The sequence below is a fragment of the Chlamydotis macqueenii genome, chromosome 2 (assembly GCF_036417535.1).
Source record: "Chlamydotis macqueenii isolate bChlMac1 chromosome 2, bChlMac1.mat, whole genome shotgun sequence".
NCBI classification, from domain to species: Eukaryota; Metazoa; Chordata; class Aves; order Otidiformes; family Otididae; genus Chlamydotis; species Chlamydotis macqueenii.
In genome coordinates, this window is record NC_141557.1 from 62,633,712 (window position 1) to 62,651,213 (window position 17,502).

At 42.2% G+C, this 17,502-nt stretch overlaps 1 protein-coding gene across 1 annotated transcript in view; it reads left to right on the plus strand.

The window, feature by feature from the left end:
- Positions 1–17,502, plus strand: part of RECK (reversion inducing cysteine rich protein with kazal motifs) — a 75,880-nt gene that overhangs the window by 20,760 nt on the left and 37,618 nt on the right. The window contains exons 5-6 of the mRNA XM_086743115.1: positions 11,736–11,821; positions 15,234–15,281. Coding sequence (XP_086599241.1) covers positions 11,736–11,821; positions 15,234–15,281 — 134 coding nt within the window. The remainder of the gene's footprint in view (positions 1–11,735; positions 11,822–15,233; positions 15,282–17,502) is intronic.

Sequence of the window (17,502 nt, forward strand, 5' to 3'; positions counted from 1 at the left end):
TTTTCTTCAATGGTGCTGTAAATCGTAGATCAGTCCTGTGAGAAAAGTGAAATCTTTCTGTAGTATCCTGAGCTTGTATCCTGCAAGAAGCTGCTAGAAGTTTCTACTTTGTCCAGTGGACTCGGCCAGGTCTAGGGTGGACCCGCCGCTGGCCAGGACCGAGCCAGTTAGTGACGGAATGTTCCCTGATAATGCCTCTGCGATAACATATTTAAGAAGGGGAAAAAACATTTTTAAAAAGGAAGAAGACGTGAAGAAGCTGAGTCGGGGAGGTGCGAACTTTATTCTCTTTCTCATTATCCTGTTTTGTTTTTACTACTAATAAGAAATGAATAGTTTTCCCCAAGTCGAGTCCATTTTGCATGTAATGGTAACTTAAGGATCTCTCCTGGTCCTTATCTCAAACCTCGAGCCTTTTTTCTTACATTATCTCTCTCTATTCACTTGGAGGGTCAGGGGAGTGAACGAGAGACTATGTAGCTTGATCTCGAGTGGGGCTAAACTATGACAAAAAGCCAGAGCCTGTCTGGAGTTGATCCTGGTGAGATATGTGAAGGGCAGCCAGAAAGCTGCTGCTCTTTAACTGCATCAGCAGCAAAAGGAAGACTATGGAAAATGAGGGCCTGCTGCGGAATGGGGCAGGAGACCTGGTAACAAATGACATTAAAAAGGCCATGGCCTTCTTTGCCTCAGTCTTTACTGGTAAGATGAGCCTTCAGGAATGCCAGATCTTGAGATCAGTGGTGAAGTCTGGAGCAAGGAAGACTTGCATTTGATGGAGGAGGATCATGTTAGGTAATATTTAAGCGAACTAAACACAAGTCTATAGGAATTGATAGATACCTTACAAATGCTGAGAGAGTTGGCTAATGGCATTGCAAGATCACTCTCAGTAATCTTTGAAAGGTCATGGGTATTGTGAGGAGATGCTGACGACTGGAAGAAAGCAAATGTCACTCCTGCCTGTAGAAAGGGCAAGGAGGACCTGGGGAACTACAGGCTGGTCAGTCTCGCCTCAAATCCTGGGAAGGTAATGGAACAGATCTTCCTGCAAACCATTTCCAAACACATCAAGGTAAAGAAAGTGATTAGTTATAGTCAGCATGGATTTATGAAGGGGAAATTGTGCTTAACCAACATGATAACCCTCTATGATGAGACAACTGGGTTGTTAGATAAGGGTAGTGGGTGTTGTCTGTTTCAACTTTAGTAAGACTTTCAGCACTGTTTTTTTGTAACATCCTTATAGACAAACTGATGAATTGTAGGCTGGATAAGCGAACAGTGGAGGTGGATTAAAAATTGGCTGAACTGCTGGGCTCAAAGGTTTGTGATCAGTGGCAGAGAGTCCATCTGGAGGCCAGTATCTGAGGAGGCTGATGCTGTATCTAGTCCTATTTAACATCTTCATTAATGCTGGGACAGAGTGCACCCTCGGTTTATTTGCAGATGATACAAAACTGTGAGGAGAGGTTACTAGACCAGATAGATGTGCCGCTGTTCAGAGGAATGTTGACAAGCTAGAGAAATAGGCAGACAGGAACCTCATTACGTTCCGAAAAAGGAAATGCAAAGTCCTGCACCTGGTGAAGGCCCTATGCTCCACAGCACACAGGTGGCTGACCAGCTGGGAAACAGGTTTTTAGAAACATGCCTGGGGATCCTGGTGGACAGCAAGTGTGTTGTGGTTTTGTTAGTGGGGGGGGAGCCTAAGGTGGTAGCTTCTGTAGGAAACTGCTAGAAGTTGCTCCCCTTTGTTCAGTGGCCTCGGCCGGGCCTAGGGCGGACCCGCTGCTGGCCAAGGCCGAGCAAACTGGTAGCAGAATGTTCCATGATAACGCCTCTGCGATAACGTATTTAAGAAGGGGAAAACAGAAAAAGAGGAGGAGAGATGTGAAGCAGCTGAGTGGGGGCAAAGAGGGGGAGGCGTGAGCCTTGTGGTCCTTGCAGGCCTCACCCTCTGGCCTCCCGCCGGGCAGCCGACTGGGCCTGACTCGGTTCGGCCTGGCTGCAAGAAGTGGAGAGGAGATGAGAAGTGAATGAGATGTAAAAAGATCCTGAGAGACATCTGCCAGCCTGCTGTGAGGAACGGCTGCAGGCGCCAAGGTCAGTTCAGAAGGAGGGGAGGAGTAATGCAGCTCCTGGCCAAGATTCCCCTGCAGCCTGCGGTGACGACCATGGTGGAGCAGCCCATGGAGGTCCATGGAGGGGCAGAGATCCACTTGGAGCCCGTGAAGGACCCCGTACCGGGGGAGGTGGATGCCTGAAGGCGGCTGTGGCCCGTGGAGGGCCCGCTGGGACAGCTGTTCTAGAGGGACTGCACCCCATGGAAGAGATGACCCATGCCAGAGCAGTTCCACGAAGGACTGTGGCCCGTGGGAGGGACCCCACAACGGAGCAGGGGAGGAATGTGAGGAGTTCTTCCCCCGACCATGAAGCAGCGGCATGAAGCAACGTATGATGAACTGACTGCAACCCCCATTCCCTCTTCCCTCCTGTGCCGCTCGGGGGGGGGAAGGTGGTAGAGATAATGTTAAGCTTGGGAAGAGGGAGGGGTGGAGGGAGGTTATTTTGTTCTCTGTCTCATTATCCTGCTGTTTGTAGTAATAAATGAATAGTTTTCCCCAAGTCGAGTCTGTTTTGCCCGTGACTGTAACTTTAAGGATTTCTCCCTGTCCTTATCTCAAACCTCGAGCCGTTTTTCCTTATATTTTCTCTCCCTGTTCTCTCAGAGGGTGGGGGGAGTGAGAGAGAGACTGCGTAGTCTGGTCCTGATCGGGGCTGAACTACCACAAAGTGGAACATGATCCAGCAGTGTGCCCTTGTAGCGAAGTAGGGCAACAGTACCCCGGCTGCATTAGGAGAGTGTTTCCAGCAGATGAAGGGAGAGGTGGTCCTTTCCCTCTACTCAGTATCCCTGGTGCGGTCTCATCAATGCTGTGTCCAGTTCTGGGCATCTCAGTACAAGAAAGATATGAACAGACTGGAGCAAGTCCAGCAAAGAGCCACTTTAACATGAGTAAGGGACTGGAAAGTATATGAGGACAGGCTGAGAGAACTGGGATTGTTTACTGCTATCATGAGGAGAAAGCTGAGGGGGGTGGATCTTATCAATATGTATAATTATCTGATGGAAGTGTTTAAAGAAGAGGGAGCCATGCTCTTCTCAGCAGTATCCAGTGGCAGGACAAGAGGCAGTGAGCACAAATTGAACAACGGTAACTTCCATTTAAACCTATAAAAAAAAACCACAACTTTTTTACTGTAAGAATGATTGAAAAGTGGAAAAGGTTGCTCAGTGTCCTAGTTTTGGAGTCTCCATCTATGGAGGTATTAAAAACCTTATTGTGCATGGTACTGGGCAGTCTACTCTAGGTGACCCTGCTTTGAGCAGGGAGGTTGGACTAAAGGATCTCCAGAGGTTCATTCCAACCTCAGTGATTCTGTAGTTTTCTTTCTGATTTTTCTTCCCTTTGACTGCCCTCAGTATAGAAAGTATTTCATAACGCAGTTTAGAATGGGGCCACAAACTGAGTTTTGAGTGGATCAACATCTCTGATTTTTCATAGTGCAACATCTGCAAAGTGTTTTCACACACACACTGACAGGAAGGCTGGACATTCCTCAAGAAGGAAGTCTTAAAGGCACAAGAGCAGACTTTCCCCATGTGCTATAAGATGAACTGGTGGGAAAGATAACCAGCCTGGCTGAACAGGGAGCTTTTGCTGGGACTTAAGGAAAAAAAAGAGAGTTTACCACATTTGGGAGAAGGGGCAGGCAACTTGAGAAGAGTACAGGGATCTGGTTAGGTCATGCAGAGAGAAAATTAGAAAGGCAAAAGCCCAGCTAGAACTCAATCTGGCCACTGTTATAAGACATAACAAAAAATGTTTTTACAAATACATTAATGACAAAAAGAGAGCCAAGGAGAATCTCCATCCTTCATTGGATGCGGGAGGGGGGAACATTGCCACCAGGGATGAGGAAAAGACTGAGGTACTTAATGCCTTCTTTGCCTCCATCTTTAATAGTCAGACCAGTTATCCCCAGGGTGTTCAGCCCCTTGAGCTGGGAGACGGGGATGAGGAACAGAATGAATGCCCCTATAATCCAGGGGGAAGCAGTTATCAACCTCTACACCACCTGGTTTATGGGGCTGAATGGGATCCACCCAAGAGTGCTGAGAGAGCTGGTGGAGGAGCTTGCCCAGCCACTCTCCATCATTTATCAGCAGTCCTGGTTACCAGGGGAGGTCCCCGTTGACTGTAGGGTTGCCAATATGATGGCTATATACCAGAAGGGCTGTAAGGAACGTCCAGGGAACTACAGGCCTGTCACCCTGACCTTGGTACTGAGTAGGTTTATGGAGCAGTTCATCTTGAGTGTGCTCACCTGGCATGTGCAGGGAATCAGGCCCAGTCAGCATGGGTTCATGAAAGGCAAGTCATGCTTGAGCAACCTGGTCTCCTTCTGTGACCAGGTGACTTGCCTAGTGGATGAGGGAAAGGCTGTGGATGTTATCTACCTGGACTTTAGCAAAGCTTTTGATACCATCTCCCACAGCATTCTTCTAGAGAAGCTGGCAGCTCATGGCTTAGACAGGTATACTCTTAGCTGGGTTAAAAACTGACTGGATGGCCAAGCCTGGAGAGTTGTGGTGAAAGGAGTTAAATCCAGCTGGCAACTGGCCATAAGTGGTGTTCCCAAGGCCTCAGTATTGGCCCCAGTCTTGTTTAACATTTTCATCAATGATCTGAAAGAGGGGATTGAGTGCTCCCTCAGTAAGTTTGCTGATGGCACCAAATTGGGTGGGAGGGAACTGGGATTGTCTGGAGAAGAGGAGGCCGAGGGGAGACCTTATTGCTCTCTACAGCTACCTGAAAGGAGGTAGTAGGGAGGTGGGTGTTGGTCTCTTCTCCCAAGTAACAAGTGATAGGATGAGAGGAAATGGCCTCAAGTTGCATCGAGGGAGGTTTAGATTGGATATTAGGAAAAATTTCTTTACTGAGAGAGTGGTCAAGCATGAGAACAGGCTGCCCAAGGAAGCAGTGGAGTCACCATCCCTGGCGGTGTTCTGAAAACGTGTGGACATGGTTAGACTTGATGGTCTTAGAGGTCTTTTCCAACCATAATGATTCTATGATGAAACTGTATGCAGCCTTCCCAATGTTGGTGTTATCATAGAGAGTTGCAGAATATTGACCAGATAAACAGATCACTTTGACAGTTATTTTCTTTCTTAACAGCTGTATGACATGCCTGGCAGTTTAATTAAGAATGCAGGTGGAAACCTGTTTTCCATATGGGTTTCAACAGCATCCTGTCATACCACAACATAAATGCTAAATAATTTGGACTCTACCTTGTAATTTGCTGCTTGATATATCCTTTGTTATTTTCATTTCCTTCCCCACAGTAAGTTGATATTACCAATCTGTGTTAAAATTTTTAAATTGTTTGATTTACCAGTAACTTCATCACAATAGTTACCTTAAAACATTAATATTCACAGCTACCACTTGAGCTACTGTTCTTTTTCACATTTTTTTCTACTTTCTTAAACCTGTCATGATGGTCTTCTGTTAACTTTCCTTTATGGCTTATCTTCACAAAACAACACTAAGTCATGTTTTCTTGTCCTTGCCAAGACGGTGTTGTAAGCCTTAAATACTGATGTTCAGATTTTCAGGAATGTGAGTATTCTCTGAAAGAAGATTGTTTTTCCATGTTTTCTGAAGGTAGATATCATTAGTTTGTTGATGTTTCTTTATTAAATCCAGTAGGCCTACAGAACATGTATTATTTTTTGGAACTCGTCTAGGAAATTGAAGTTTCTTGATTATCATGCACACATGATACTGTTCAAGAAACTGCCTGCAAAAGATGATCAAGGAGCACTGTCGTAGTTCAGCCCCGATCAGGACCAGACTACGCAGTCTCTCTCTCACTCCCCCCACCTTCCGAGAGAACAGGGAGAGAAAATACAAGGAAAAACGGCTCGAGGTTTGAGATAAGGACAGGGAGAAATCCTTAGTTACCGTCACGGGCAAAACAGACTCGACTTGGGGAAAAACTATTCGTTTATTACTACAAACAGCAGGATAATGAGACAGAGAACAAAATAACCTCCCTCCACCCCTCCCTCTTCCCAAGCTTAACATTATCTCTACTACCTTCCCCCCCCGAGCGGCACAGGGGGGAAGAGGGAATGAGGGTTGCAGTCAGTTCATCATACGTTGTTTCACGCCGCTGCTTCATGGTCGGGGGAAGAACTCCTCACATTACTCCCCTGCTCCATCGTGGGGTCCCTCCCACGGGCCACAGTCCTTCGTGGAACTGTTCCGGCATGGGTCATCTCTTCCACGGGTGCAGTCCCTCTAGAACAGCTGTCCCAGCGGGCCCTCCACGGGCCACAGCCGCCTTCAGGCATCCACCTCCCCCGGTACGGGGTCCTTCACGGGCTCCAGGTGGATCTCTGCTCCTCCGTGGACCTCCATGGGCTGCAGGGGGACAACCTGCTCCACCATGGTCGTCACCGCAGGCTGCAGGGGAATCTTGGCCAGGAGCCGCATTACTCCTCCCCCTCCTTCTGAACTGACCTTGGCGTCTGCAGCTGTTCTTCACAACAGGCTGGTAGATGTCTCTCAGGATCTTTTTTTACATCTTACTCACTTCTCATCTCCTCTCCACTTCTTGCAGCCGGGCCGGACCGAGTTGGGCCCAGTCGGTTGCCTGGCGAGAGGCCAGAGGGTGAGGCCTGCAAGGCCCATGAGGCCTGCACCTCCCCCTCTGCGCCTCTGCCCCTGCTCAGCTTCTTCACATCTTCTCTTCTCTCTTTTTTTTTCTGTTTTCCCCTTCTTAAATACGTTATCCCAGAGGCATTATCACGGGACATTCTGCTACCAGTTTGCTCGGCCTTGGCCAGCAGCAGGTCTGCCCTAGACCTGGCCAAGTCCACTGAACAAAGGGGAGCGACTTCTAGCAGTTTCCTACAAAAGCTGCCACCTTAGCCCCCCCCCACTAAACAAAACCACGACAAGCACCCAGCTGGGGATGGCGGGGGGACAGGAAACCCAGCAATCTGTAATTCTAGATTATAACTATGTTCTGATTTTAAGCTTTGTAATTTTCTGTAAGCAGACTGTAGAAGACTTTAATGAGATAACAAAGTTGGTTTTTACTTTCTTCTTTTTCTCTCTTCCTTCTTGTTTTTTTCTGAAGTTTCCTCAGGATCATAGTCATCTGGCCTTTCTCAGATACTTTCACAATGTAGACTGTTTCTCTCATCACAAAATAAATGTAGCAGAGATGACATTCTAATTTTTCGTGTTTGTGGAGCTTTTTACCTCTGTTTCTGATTTCAGTACTCTTGTGGAGACTGCAGTAAAATATTTTTAATAAAGAAAAATGTATATGTCTTGTAAAACATCTCACTAATGTGATGTGGCTTCTGAAAAATTTTGAAGGAGATGTGAGACAAGAGCCTGTGTTATGCAACTAGATGATCTTTTATAGTTCAGGGATGTGTATTGTGCTTCTGTAGGTAAATTTGTTGAATGATCAGAACTATGGACTCCAGTCATTGTGCACTGAGAGTGTATTTTCATCTAGAAATGCATACTTTTTAATTACCTTGACTACAAAACTAATTTATAAGTTGTTGTATTAAAATTGCAATTCAGTGTTTTTTCACATCAATTTTTTTCTTTGCAAGCTTGTCTGCTGTTCTTAAATATCCTGGGGACAAGGCCACTTGCCAAGAAAATAACTAGCTGTGGCTGAAATTTATCAGCATTCTTAATTTGGCATGTATTTGTATCTTGTTTCATTCTTTTGGCACAATTTAGTTCCCGTAAAAGTATGTCTGAAAACCACAGACTCTGTATTGCACAAAATAGAGATGCTTGATTATTCAGTGGTAATTTACTGGTGACTATTCAGTGGTGACATTGCCCCTAAAGCTGTATAGCCATATTTATCATGTGTTTCACCTTAATATAGCTAGTTATTGCGGCAGAGATTTCTGGAAATCGTGTTTTCATATTGCAGATGGTATTTCTTTTATATTTTTTAGATTACTTATATCTTACAGTATCAGTCCTACTAATAAATAGTCTACTGATATTACTGTTTAGATTGAAAGGAGTCGTGCATAGCTCCAGATATGAAAGTTATGCAGAAACAACTGCTACATTATTTTAAGTCTAAAATAGAATGTAGTGAGTAGTTGATTTGGCAATTAACTGTTCATATGTAGTTAAATATATGTGCGTGACTTACATGTAGGCATGCATTTACTTTTTGAATTATTTTAAAATATTACATCAAATTCCTACTTTTTGAACACTGATTACAAACTACGATGTGTGCACAACAGCTGTCTTTTTAACACTTTAAAAAAGATGCTCAATCTCTGAAAAAATAATTCCGTATTCCAGTTGTGGAAGTCGAAGGTGAGCTGAATTTGCAGTTATTCGTGGCCATCACAACTGCTTTGAACTAGTTTGAATTGAAAGGTGAGCCAATACTCTGAACAGATGTATCTGAACAGATTTGGACAGTCTCCAAAAAGACTGGTACATCAGTGGCCTGCAGTCCTTCCAGAAGGTCTGGACCATTCAGATGGTACACGACCACCTCAAAGTGACAGAATGCAGGCTGCAGCCAAAGCTGTTCTTCACCTTTGCCTCTCTGCTGCCTCCACCGCTATGCAATCCTTGCTTGTGTCAAGCATTAGGGTTTTAATTTCTATTTTAATAGAAGTAATTAATATTTTAATTTGCTAGGAAAATGTGTTAATTTAGCTGAAGACTTTTCTCCTCCTTTATAAATTTATTATTAGTGTGTTTTCTTAATTTGCCTATCAGAATGTTGTGAAAACTGATACTGGTAAGACTTCGTATGCCACCTGTGTTTGTAAAGCCAATAAAGTGTATTTTAAAGGCAATTTTGTTCATTATAAATACCTACTGGTGATTTTTTTTACATTGATTGCAATGATTTTTAATTTTTTTTTCCCAGTATTTCCTTAGCATTTGAATTTAAGCTCACTGGTGTCACTCCTAGCTCTTCCCTTTTTTAAAGCTGAACATTCCATGTGACTCTTCTGAATAGGAATTTCTACAAGGCTTAGGAGTACTTTTTAAAATTAAGTGGTTGATTCTTTGTTCTGGTTTTGTTAGTGAGGGGGGGCCTAAGGTGGTAGCTTCTATAGGAAACTGCTAGAAGTTGCTCCCCTTTGTTCAGTGGACTCGGCCGGGCCTAGGGCGGACCCGCTGCTGGCCAAGGCCAAGCCGATTGGTAGCAGAATGTCCCGTGATAACGCCTCTGCGATAACGTATTTAAGAAGGGGAAAACAGGAAAAAAAGAGGAGAAGATGTGAAGCAGCTGAGCGGGGGGCAGAGAGGGGGAGGCACGAGCCTCATGGGCCCAACTCGGCCCGGCCTGGCTGCAAGAAGTGGAGAGGAGATGAGAAGTGAATAAGATGTAAAAAGGATCCTGAGAGACGTCTGCCAGCCTGTTGTGAGGAACGGCTGCAGACGCCAAGGTCAGTTTAGAAGGAGGGGGAGGAGTAACATGGCTCCTGGCCAAGATTCCTCTGCAACTCGTGGTGAAGACCATGGTGGAGCAGGTTGTCCCCCTGCAGCCCATGGAGGTCCACAGAGGGGCAGAGATTCACCTGCAGCCCATGGAGGACCCCACGCCGGAGCAGGTGGATGCCTGAAGGAGGCTGTGGCCTGTGGAGGGCCCGCTGGGACAGCTGTTCTAGAGGGACTGCACCCCATGGAAGAGATGACCCACACCGGAGCAGTTTCACGAAGGACTGTGGCCCGTGGGAGGGACCCCACGCTGGAGCAGGGGAGGAATGCGAGGAGTTCTTCCCCTGACGATGATACAGCGGCGTAAAACAACGTGTGATGAACTGACCGCGACCCCCATTCCCTTCCCCCCACCCCGGGTGTCGCTCGGGAGGGGAGGTAGTAGAGATAATGTTAAGCCCAGGACGAGGGAGGGGTGGGGGGAGGTTATCTTGTTCCCTGTCTCATTCTCCTGCTAATTTTAGAAATAAATGAATAGTTTTCCCCAAGTCGAGTCTGTTTTGCCCGTGACGGTAACTTTAAGGATTTCTCCCCGTCCTTATCTCAAACCTTGAGCTGTTTTTCTTATATCATCTCCTCCTATTCTCTCGGAGGGTGGGGGGAGCGAGAGAGAGACTGCATAGTCTGGTCCTGATCGGGGCTGACCTACGACATTCTTTTACTTTGTGCTTTTTATTTCCATATAAAGGATATAATTTCTAGATGTTCTGAAATACTGCTTTATTTTTAAAATATTCATAACAAAAATGAGTGGTTCATTTAAGCTAAGTAACTCCACCTCCCACCCTAAGAAAAAAGTGTAACAAATTTGCCACAGTTGCTGGGCAGCTGCATAGGTTAAACATTTCCTTTAATTATTTCTGTTTTTAAAGTTATGTGAGAAATAAATACAGGAATGCATTCTTCTTTCATTTGAAGAAAATCTATATTTGTGAATTGAGTAAGAGGATGAAACAATTCATGGCAGCTTTTCTATGTAACATTATGGTAAGAAATTAGAATAATTGGAATAGTGAAATAAATGGGAAAAGAGAGACAGGGAGATGGAAAACTTTTCTTGAAGATAATTCTGGATATGAAACTATGTTATTGGGAGGATGTAAACTACAGAGGAAGTTTTGTGGTTTAAGCCCAACACAGCCACTCGCTCACTCTGCTGCCAGTGGGATGGGGGTAGAATGAGAAGGGTAAAAATGGGAAAACCCGTGGGTTGAGATAAAGACAGTTTAATAATTTAAAAAATGGAAGGAGAAAAAACAACAAAGAGAAATTAAAAAAAAAAAAGACAGAAAAAAAAATTATGCGAAAGAAAACAATTGCTCATCACCAAGGGACCGATGCCCAGCCAGTCCACAAGCAACGACAGCCTCCACCAACCTCCACCTCTCAGTTTTATTGCTGAGCACAGTGTCTTAGGGTCTGGAATGTCCCTTTGGTCAGTTGGGGTCAACTGTCCCTGCTGTGTCTCCTCCCAACTTCTTGTGCACTTCCAGCCTACTTGCTGGCAAATCAGTAAGAAAAGCAGAAAAGGCCTTGGCTCTGTGTAAGCGCTGCTCAGCAATAACTAAAACATTCTTGTGTTATCAACACTGTTTGCATCAAAAATCCAAAACATAGCCCCATACCAGATACTTTGAAGAAATTTAACTCCTTCCTGACTAAAACCAGTACAGGAAGCTTGAAGAAAAAGAAACATATTCCACTTTCACAAAGTTGGCAGAAAAATATGCTATTGAAAACAAGAGGATGTGTCTGTAGGAGGTAATGTTAATTTTAATGAGGTTTTTTTCCTGTTTTCTTTTGGCTTATATTTCAGATTAGATAAATTATCAAACTGATACTTTCAGTTAATATATAAAATACTTTCCATGACATCTGTAAGCTCAGTATATGTAGACGGTACTTCATAATTGCCCAGTCCAGCATTTATGAAGGTATAAACTTGCTTTTTTCTTGCTTAAAGTTGGTTTGGAATTACTTCATAAATTCCAATAAAAATGTAATCTGTAAATAGGCTTCTTGAATGAGAACAGGATTATCAAATTTGAAAAGTAACTGACTCACGGGGAGGCAAGGGAGCATGATGGCATATTTTCTCTTTCTACTGTAATATGTATTGTCTTCTTATTTTCAAAGGAGTTTTGAAGAAGTCTGACGGATGGGTTGGTTTAGGTTGCTGTGAGTTAGCTATTGCTGTGGAATGTCGGCAAGCATGTAAACAGGTAAGGCTTTCTAATTGTTTTTCTGTGGTTAATGATAAATGATGCTGTGTTTAATTCATTTATGTAGTACTGTTTATGAACTTCAGGCTTAATGCATTTTTAACATAAAAATTAAATTATCACATAAACTATTTTTAAAATTGCAAAATATGACTAGGTACTTCCAAGGAAGTACTACTGGTGATAAATGCCAGCAACCAAATTCCAAAAACTAAACAAATAATTTACATTTTTAAGTTAATTTTCAGTAAAAAAGTAAAAGTTCAAGACTGCTGAGATGAAAACCTAGTTTAAAAAAAGTGGTGAGGTTTGGGGAGTATTTTTTTTGGATATGTGTTTTCAACTGTGCTGTAGGACTAGGCTGCTTGCTGTGTCTTGATGAGCCTGAAGAAGAAATTTTAAGACCTTAGGGTTAGGTGTGCCTTTTTTGTTATGTTCTGATGCCACATTTAATTGCTCAGTAATAAAGATACAGTTAAGATGAACTCTTACTGTGTTTATAACTTGGGCACCACAGTAGCTCCAGTGCAAGAGGTAGCGAGCCTGGCTGCAGGCATATCCTAGCACCACTGCCCTTGGCAAATGGAGCTAATCCCCTTAGTTTTGTTTTGCAAGCAGTAGGCATGTGATTAGTGCTGATGTATCTAGTTTGTTACTTTGTAGTAATTTATTGACTGAATCCATAAAGATGCAGAAGCTCTATTTGATTATGCTAAACTTAATTTCTTGATTTTTTTTTTTTTGTCCCAGTCTCTACATAAAAGATGTTATTTTAAAATAATGCTAAGTGGAAGGCAACGTGTGGCTGTTTCTAAGCTCTCTTTGTTTGCAGTGTAATGTTTAGTGATGGAACATTGTGGTTAGAGCCCCAAATAGATTTTGGTGCCTCCTCAAAGAGGTTTTTGTTCATCAGATGAAAGTTAGTTGGTTTTGGTGTTAGAGTATCACTGTTTTTGTCAAGTGACAATTTTAAGCATAATACATAAATTTAGCAATGACCTTTTTATTAAAAATCTCATTTTGTGGTGTGTTTTCCCCAAATATATCCTTGTGACCTTAAAAACATCTTCAGAGTCAGAGTGTATAATTATTTATCATCATCCTTGTAACTCAGTTCTGGAGCACAGATATACTAAATATTCACTGTAGTATCTTGCGTGTTACCTGTGTGATCTTAATCTTGAACCAGCAGCCTACTGCAAACTATTGTCACACACAAAAAGATGCTACCTTCACCCAAAAGCATTTAGTTTAAACTATTTGACAAGAGATGAGCTGTAAGTACACAAACTGAATAGTGTGGAATTGAGTGAGTAAACAAACTGCATACTTTTAATCTTCTGGAAAGAGGATTCATGTATCAGTTCCCAAATGCCTTTCTTAGCAAAGCTTTTAAGTGTTTTTCAGACCTGATACACTTCTGTTTATTGCGGTGTCCTGTAAAATTCTATTAATCTTTTTTACTTTTATTTAATGGTTGTTACATCATTTCTCATTATTCTCAGAATCAGATGCTATATAGTTTGAGTGCAGACTCTGCTGTCTCAGAGTCTTGGCTATATTTTGTACTTTAGCCGACTGATACATTTCATATAATTTTCATTTAAACTAAAATACATTTACTTGCCAAACATTATGGATAATAGGAAATATTTAATTTTGATTCTTGAAACTTGAGGACCTTTTGGAGACATTTTGAAGAAGGTGATATGAGGTCCAAGGTCAGACTTCACGCTGGTATTTTAAATTACTGGAGGGGGAAATAACTAATATTAGTAGTAACAATTTTGAATATCTGTCATATGAAAAAGGAGCAAAAGGTACTCTACAGAAGAAACTGATCTCCAGTTTGAAGGGAGAATTTCTACAATTCTGTTTGACAGTAGGAACTGTAGGACTGTATGTTCAACTAGGTCAAGTGCAAGGTCCTGCACCTGGGTGAGGGCAATCCCAAGCACAAATACTGGCTGGGCAGAGAATGGACTGAGAGCAGCCCTGAGGAGAAGGACTTGAGGGTCCTGGTGTATGAGAAGCTCACCATGAGCCGGCAATGCACACTTACAGCCCAGAAAGCCAACTGCATCCTGGGCTGCATCAAAAGAAGTGTGACCAGTACATCAAAGGAGATGGTTCTCCCCCTCTACTCTGGCTCTCTTGAGACCCCACCTGGAGTACTGTGTCCAACATCAGAATCATAGAATGGTTAGGCTTGGAAGGGTCCTTCAAAGGTCATCTAGTCCAAACCCCTGTAAGGACCAGGGACATCTTCGACTAGATCAGGTTGCTCATAGCCCCATCCAACCTGGCCTTGAATATTTCCAGGGATGGGGCATCTGCCACATCTCTGGGCAACCTGTGCCAGTGTTTCACCACCCTCATAGTAAATTTTTTTTTCCTTATGTCCAGTCTGAATCTACCTCCCTCTATTTTGAAACCGTTACCCCTTGTCCTATTACAGCAGGCCCTGCTGAAAGAGTTTCTCCTCGTTTTTCTTATAAGCCCCCTTTAGGTACTAGAAGACCGCTATAAGGCCTCCTCGAAGAGAAGAAAGACATGGACCTGTTGGAGTGAGTCCAGAGGAGGGGCACGGAGGTGATCAGAATGCTGGAGCACGTCTCCTCTGAGGACAGGCTGAGAGAGTTGGAGTTGTTCAACCTGGAGAAGAGAAGGCTTGGGGGAGACCTTATAGCAGCTTTCCAGTACCTAAAGGGGGCTTATAAGAAAGATGGACTTTTGGCAAGGGCAGATAGTGATAGGACAAGGGGTAATGGCTTTAAACTGGAAGACGGTAGATTTAGATTAGACATATGGAAGAAATTCTTTACTGTGAGGATGGTGAGACGCTGGAACAGCTTGCTCAGAGAAGTTGTGGATACCCCATCCCTGGAACTGTTCAAGGCCAGGTTGGATGGGGCTTTGAGAGACCTAATCTAGTGGAAGGTGTCCCCAGCCATGTCAGGGGAGCTGGAACTAGATGATCTTTAAGGTCCATTCCAACCCAAACCATTCTATGTACAAGAAGGAGGAGAAGGGAAAGAGGCACATAAATGGTACTGTGCATGCAAAATAGGGACATTTTTATGCTCAAGTTCTTCCATTTCCTACATGTTTCCTGTATTCTACTCTTATCTCATATACCTTTCAAAAAAACAAAGTTGCTTTGTTTGCCTCTGTATCAACTAACTTGGTGCAGAAATATGAGGTTTTGGTTTTTAATTAATGTAGTATTGACAGTCATGATTTCTGTTTTTTTTTCTTAAAGCTTTATATGGATTCTTTAGGTTCTTAAAAAGGAACATCTAAATAGGTTATGAATCCACGGTTATCACAGTTAATATAAAGGTAGAATAATATTTATTTTGCAACATGATTTTATTATTTTCTACTTCAAGTGGATAAATTTGTCTTTCAGGCTTCTGCAAAGAATGATATTTTAAAGGCCTGCAGGAAGGAATATGAGGTATGTGTCTATGTGTCTGGATATATCTTAATAAAAATCAATGGTTTTGTAAATTCTGTTAAAAGTATCCTGTAGAAGAGGGAAAGTCCAGTTATCTTCATATATTCATATTTCTGGATATACTCATTTTCATCCAAATGTAAATTGCCTCTGTCTGCAATTTTTGTAAAAGTATAATCATTTTCTGTAAAAAGGACTTGTCTTTTTTTTTAGGCTTGCATATATCTTAATTTGAATGAAAAAGATGCAACTTTCAAAATGGAGATACGGGTTCCAAAAAAGTTTATTTCATAGGAGTTGTGATGAAAGTCAGCATTCAGTGTAAGCGTTCATTCCGTTAGAAACATTTCAGCTTCCATAGAGGGAGAGTGAGCTTAAAAGTAACTTGAAGAAATAAACTTAGGAAAGAATAACCTTTTAAGTACCCTTTCCTAATGTAAGCTATTTAAAATGAATATTTTTTTTGTAACATCAGTGAAGCTGTTAATACTTGCAATTATTTTTTTCTGTTCTACTCTTAAAATTAATCATCAGGGTATTTTTAGAAGTTTGCCTTTACCTATATTCTTTTTAACACAGTTTGTAGAAATGCTAATCTGCTAGGATTTATTTTCTTTCAATCTGTTTCTTAATTAAAAGCCAGATTCTTCCTCCCCCTTTCATCTCACTTCCTCCTGCCCTGAATTAGGTAGTCCTGCATGAATTCTGCTTATAATCAACAGTTTGGGATGTCGGACAGTTCTCTGTTCTCTTGATTTGGGCAGAAGTGTAGCAGGTTTCCTGTTTTTCCAGGAAATGTTAAATTCCTTTTTTTTCTTGGTTTTTTTTTTTTTTCCCTCCCTTTGGCCCTTTGATCTAAAGAGTCTACAGACTTTCCACTTTTGAAGTTACCATAGCTTGTTCTCTTAAAAATGAATTTTCATTTTAAGTAGTTCTATCTCCTCTCGTGCTATGATATGCTATACTGTCAACATCCGTAAGCTTCTCCTCTGTTATGCTGGTCTGTTTCCTTCTTTTTTTTCTGGATTTCTGCATTGCTGTAGGAGGTTGGCCAATATGGGTTGAAGGAGAACGGGAGAGGAAAGGTAAGAGATTAAAGAATGACTACAAAATGGTGATAGCCATCTTATTTACTTTTCCTAGTTCTTCTTTTTCCAGTTTTTAATCTGGAATTTTGTAAAGTGGGTCCCTCACTCATTCAAAAGTGATCTTGCTGTTATTGTACGGAAAAACCTTAACTCTTTCTATCTGTACAACTAAAAGAGAAGAAGAGGGAGAAAATAATGGGAGAAGGAATCAATCTTATGGCTGGGGAAGAAGGAAAGAGAACTTTTTTAATGAGCACTAAAGTGGTAGATACAGATACTGTGTTAGGGACAGAAGTTAGGTATCTGACATGGTAGATCTTCAGTTATTACAGAATTTTGTGTGACAAGGGTTTTCCTATGTATCTGAGCTTAATGGTAGTCATGAAAAATAGTACTTACAATGCTCTCAAGAGACTTGTTTACAAAAAATTCAAGGAAGTTTTGCATAAGATAGGAGGTTAAAAAAAAATACTTCTAGAGGGAACCCACACTTTTTCACACCCTAGTCATTCTGTCTCCTTTTCAAAAAAAAAGGTGCCTTGGTGAATGTGTCCTGTTCTCTCTATAGTCTGTTAGTAGCTTCTGTGTCTGTAACCAGTACCATACTTTGTACTCAGTTGGGCTGGCTGGGGAAGAAACTGAACCAGGATGGGAGTGGCTAGTTAAAAATGGAGACGTGATGTAAGATCAGAAACAGCTTATGAATCACATGAATGCAATGCCATACATACTCTCTTTGCCTCTGTGTTTAAGAATTCATATTTCATTCACTAAAAATGAGGATCCAATTTGAGAATTAGTTTACAATACAGGCCATAGTGCTTGTTCATCAGCTCTCAAGTCTGTTATTGAAGTATTGAATATATAAGTACATGATATGTAAGTGAAAACTAGCTGAATTAAGAATATGAAAGTGTAATTCCCTTTTTGTATATGCTCTTATAGCTTACCAACTTTCATAGCTTACTTATATGCTCAAATAAGGATTTCCCAGAGGATTTTCACAAGCTTCTTACATTAGTTGACTAAACTGTGCATAGGATTTTTCTGTAGTCTTTTGAGATTAGGGAAGCAACTTCATGAGTTACTCTTCAGCTTCCCTCTCATTTAGTGAGCATGAAGAATAAGGTAAG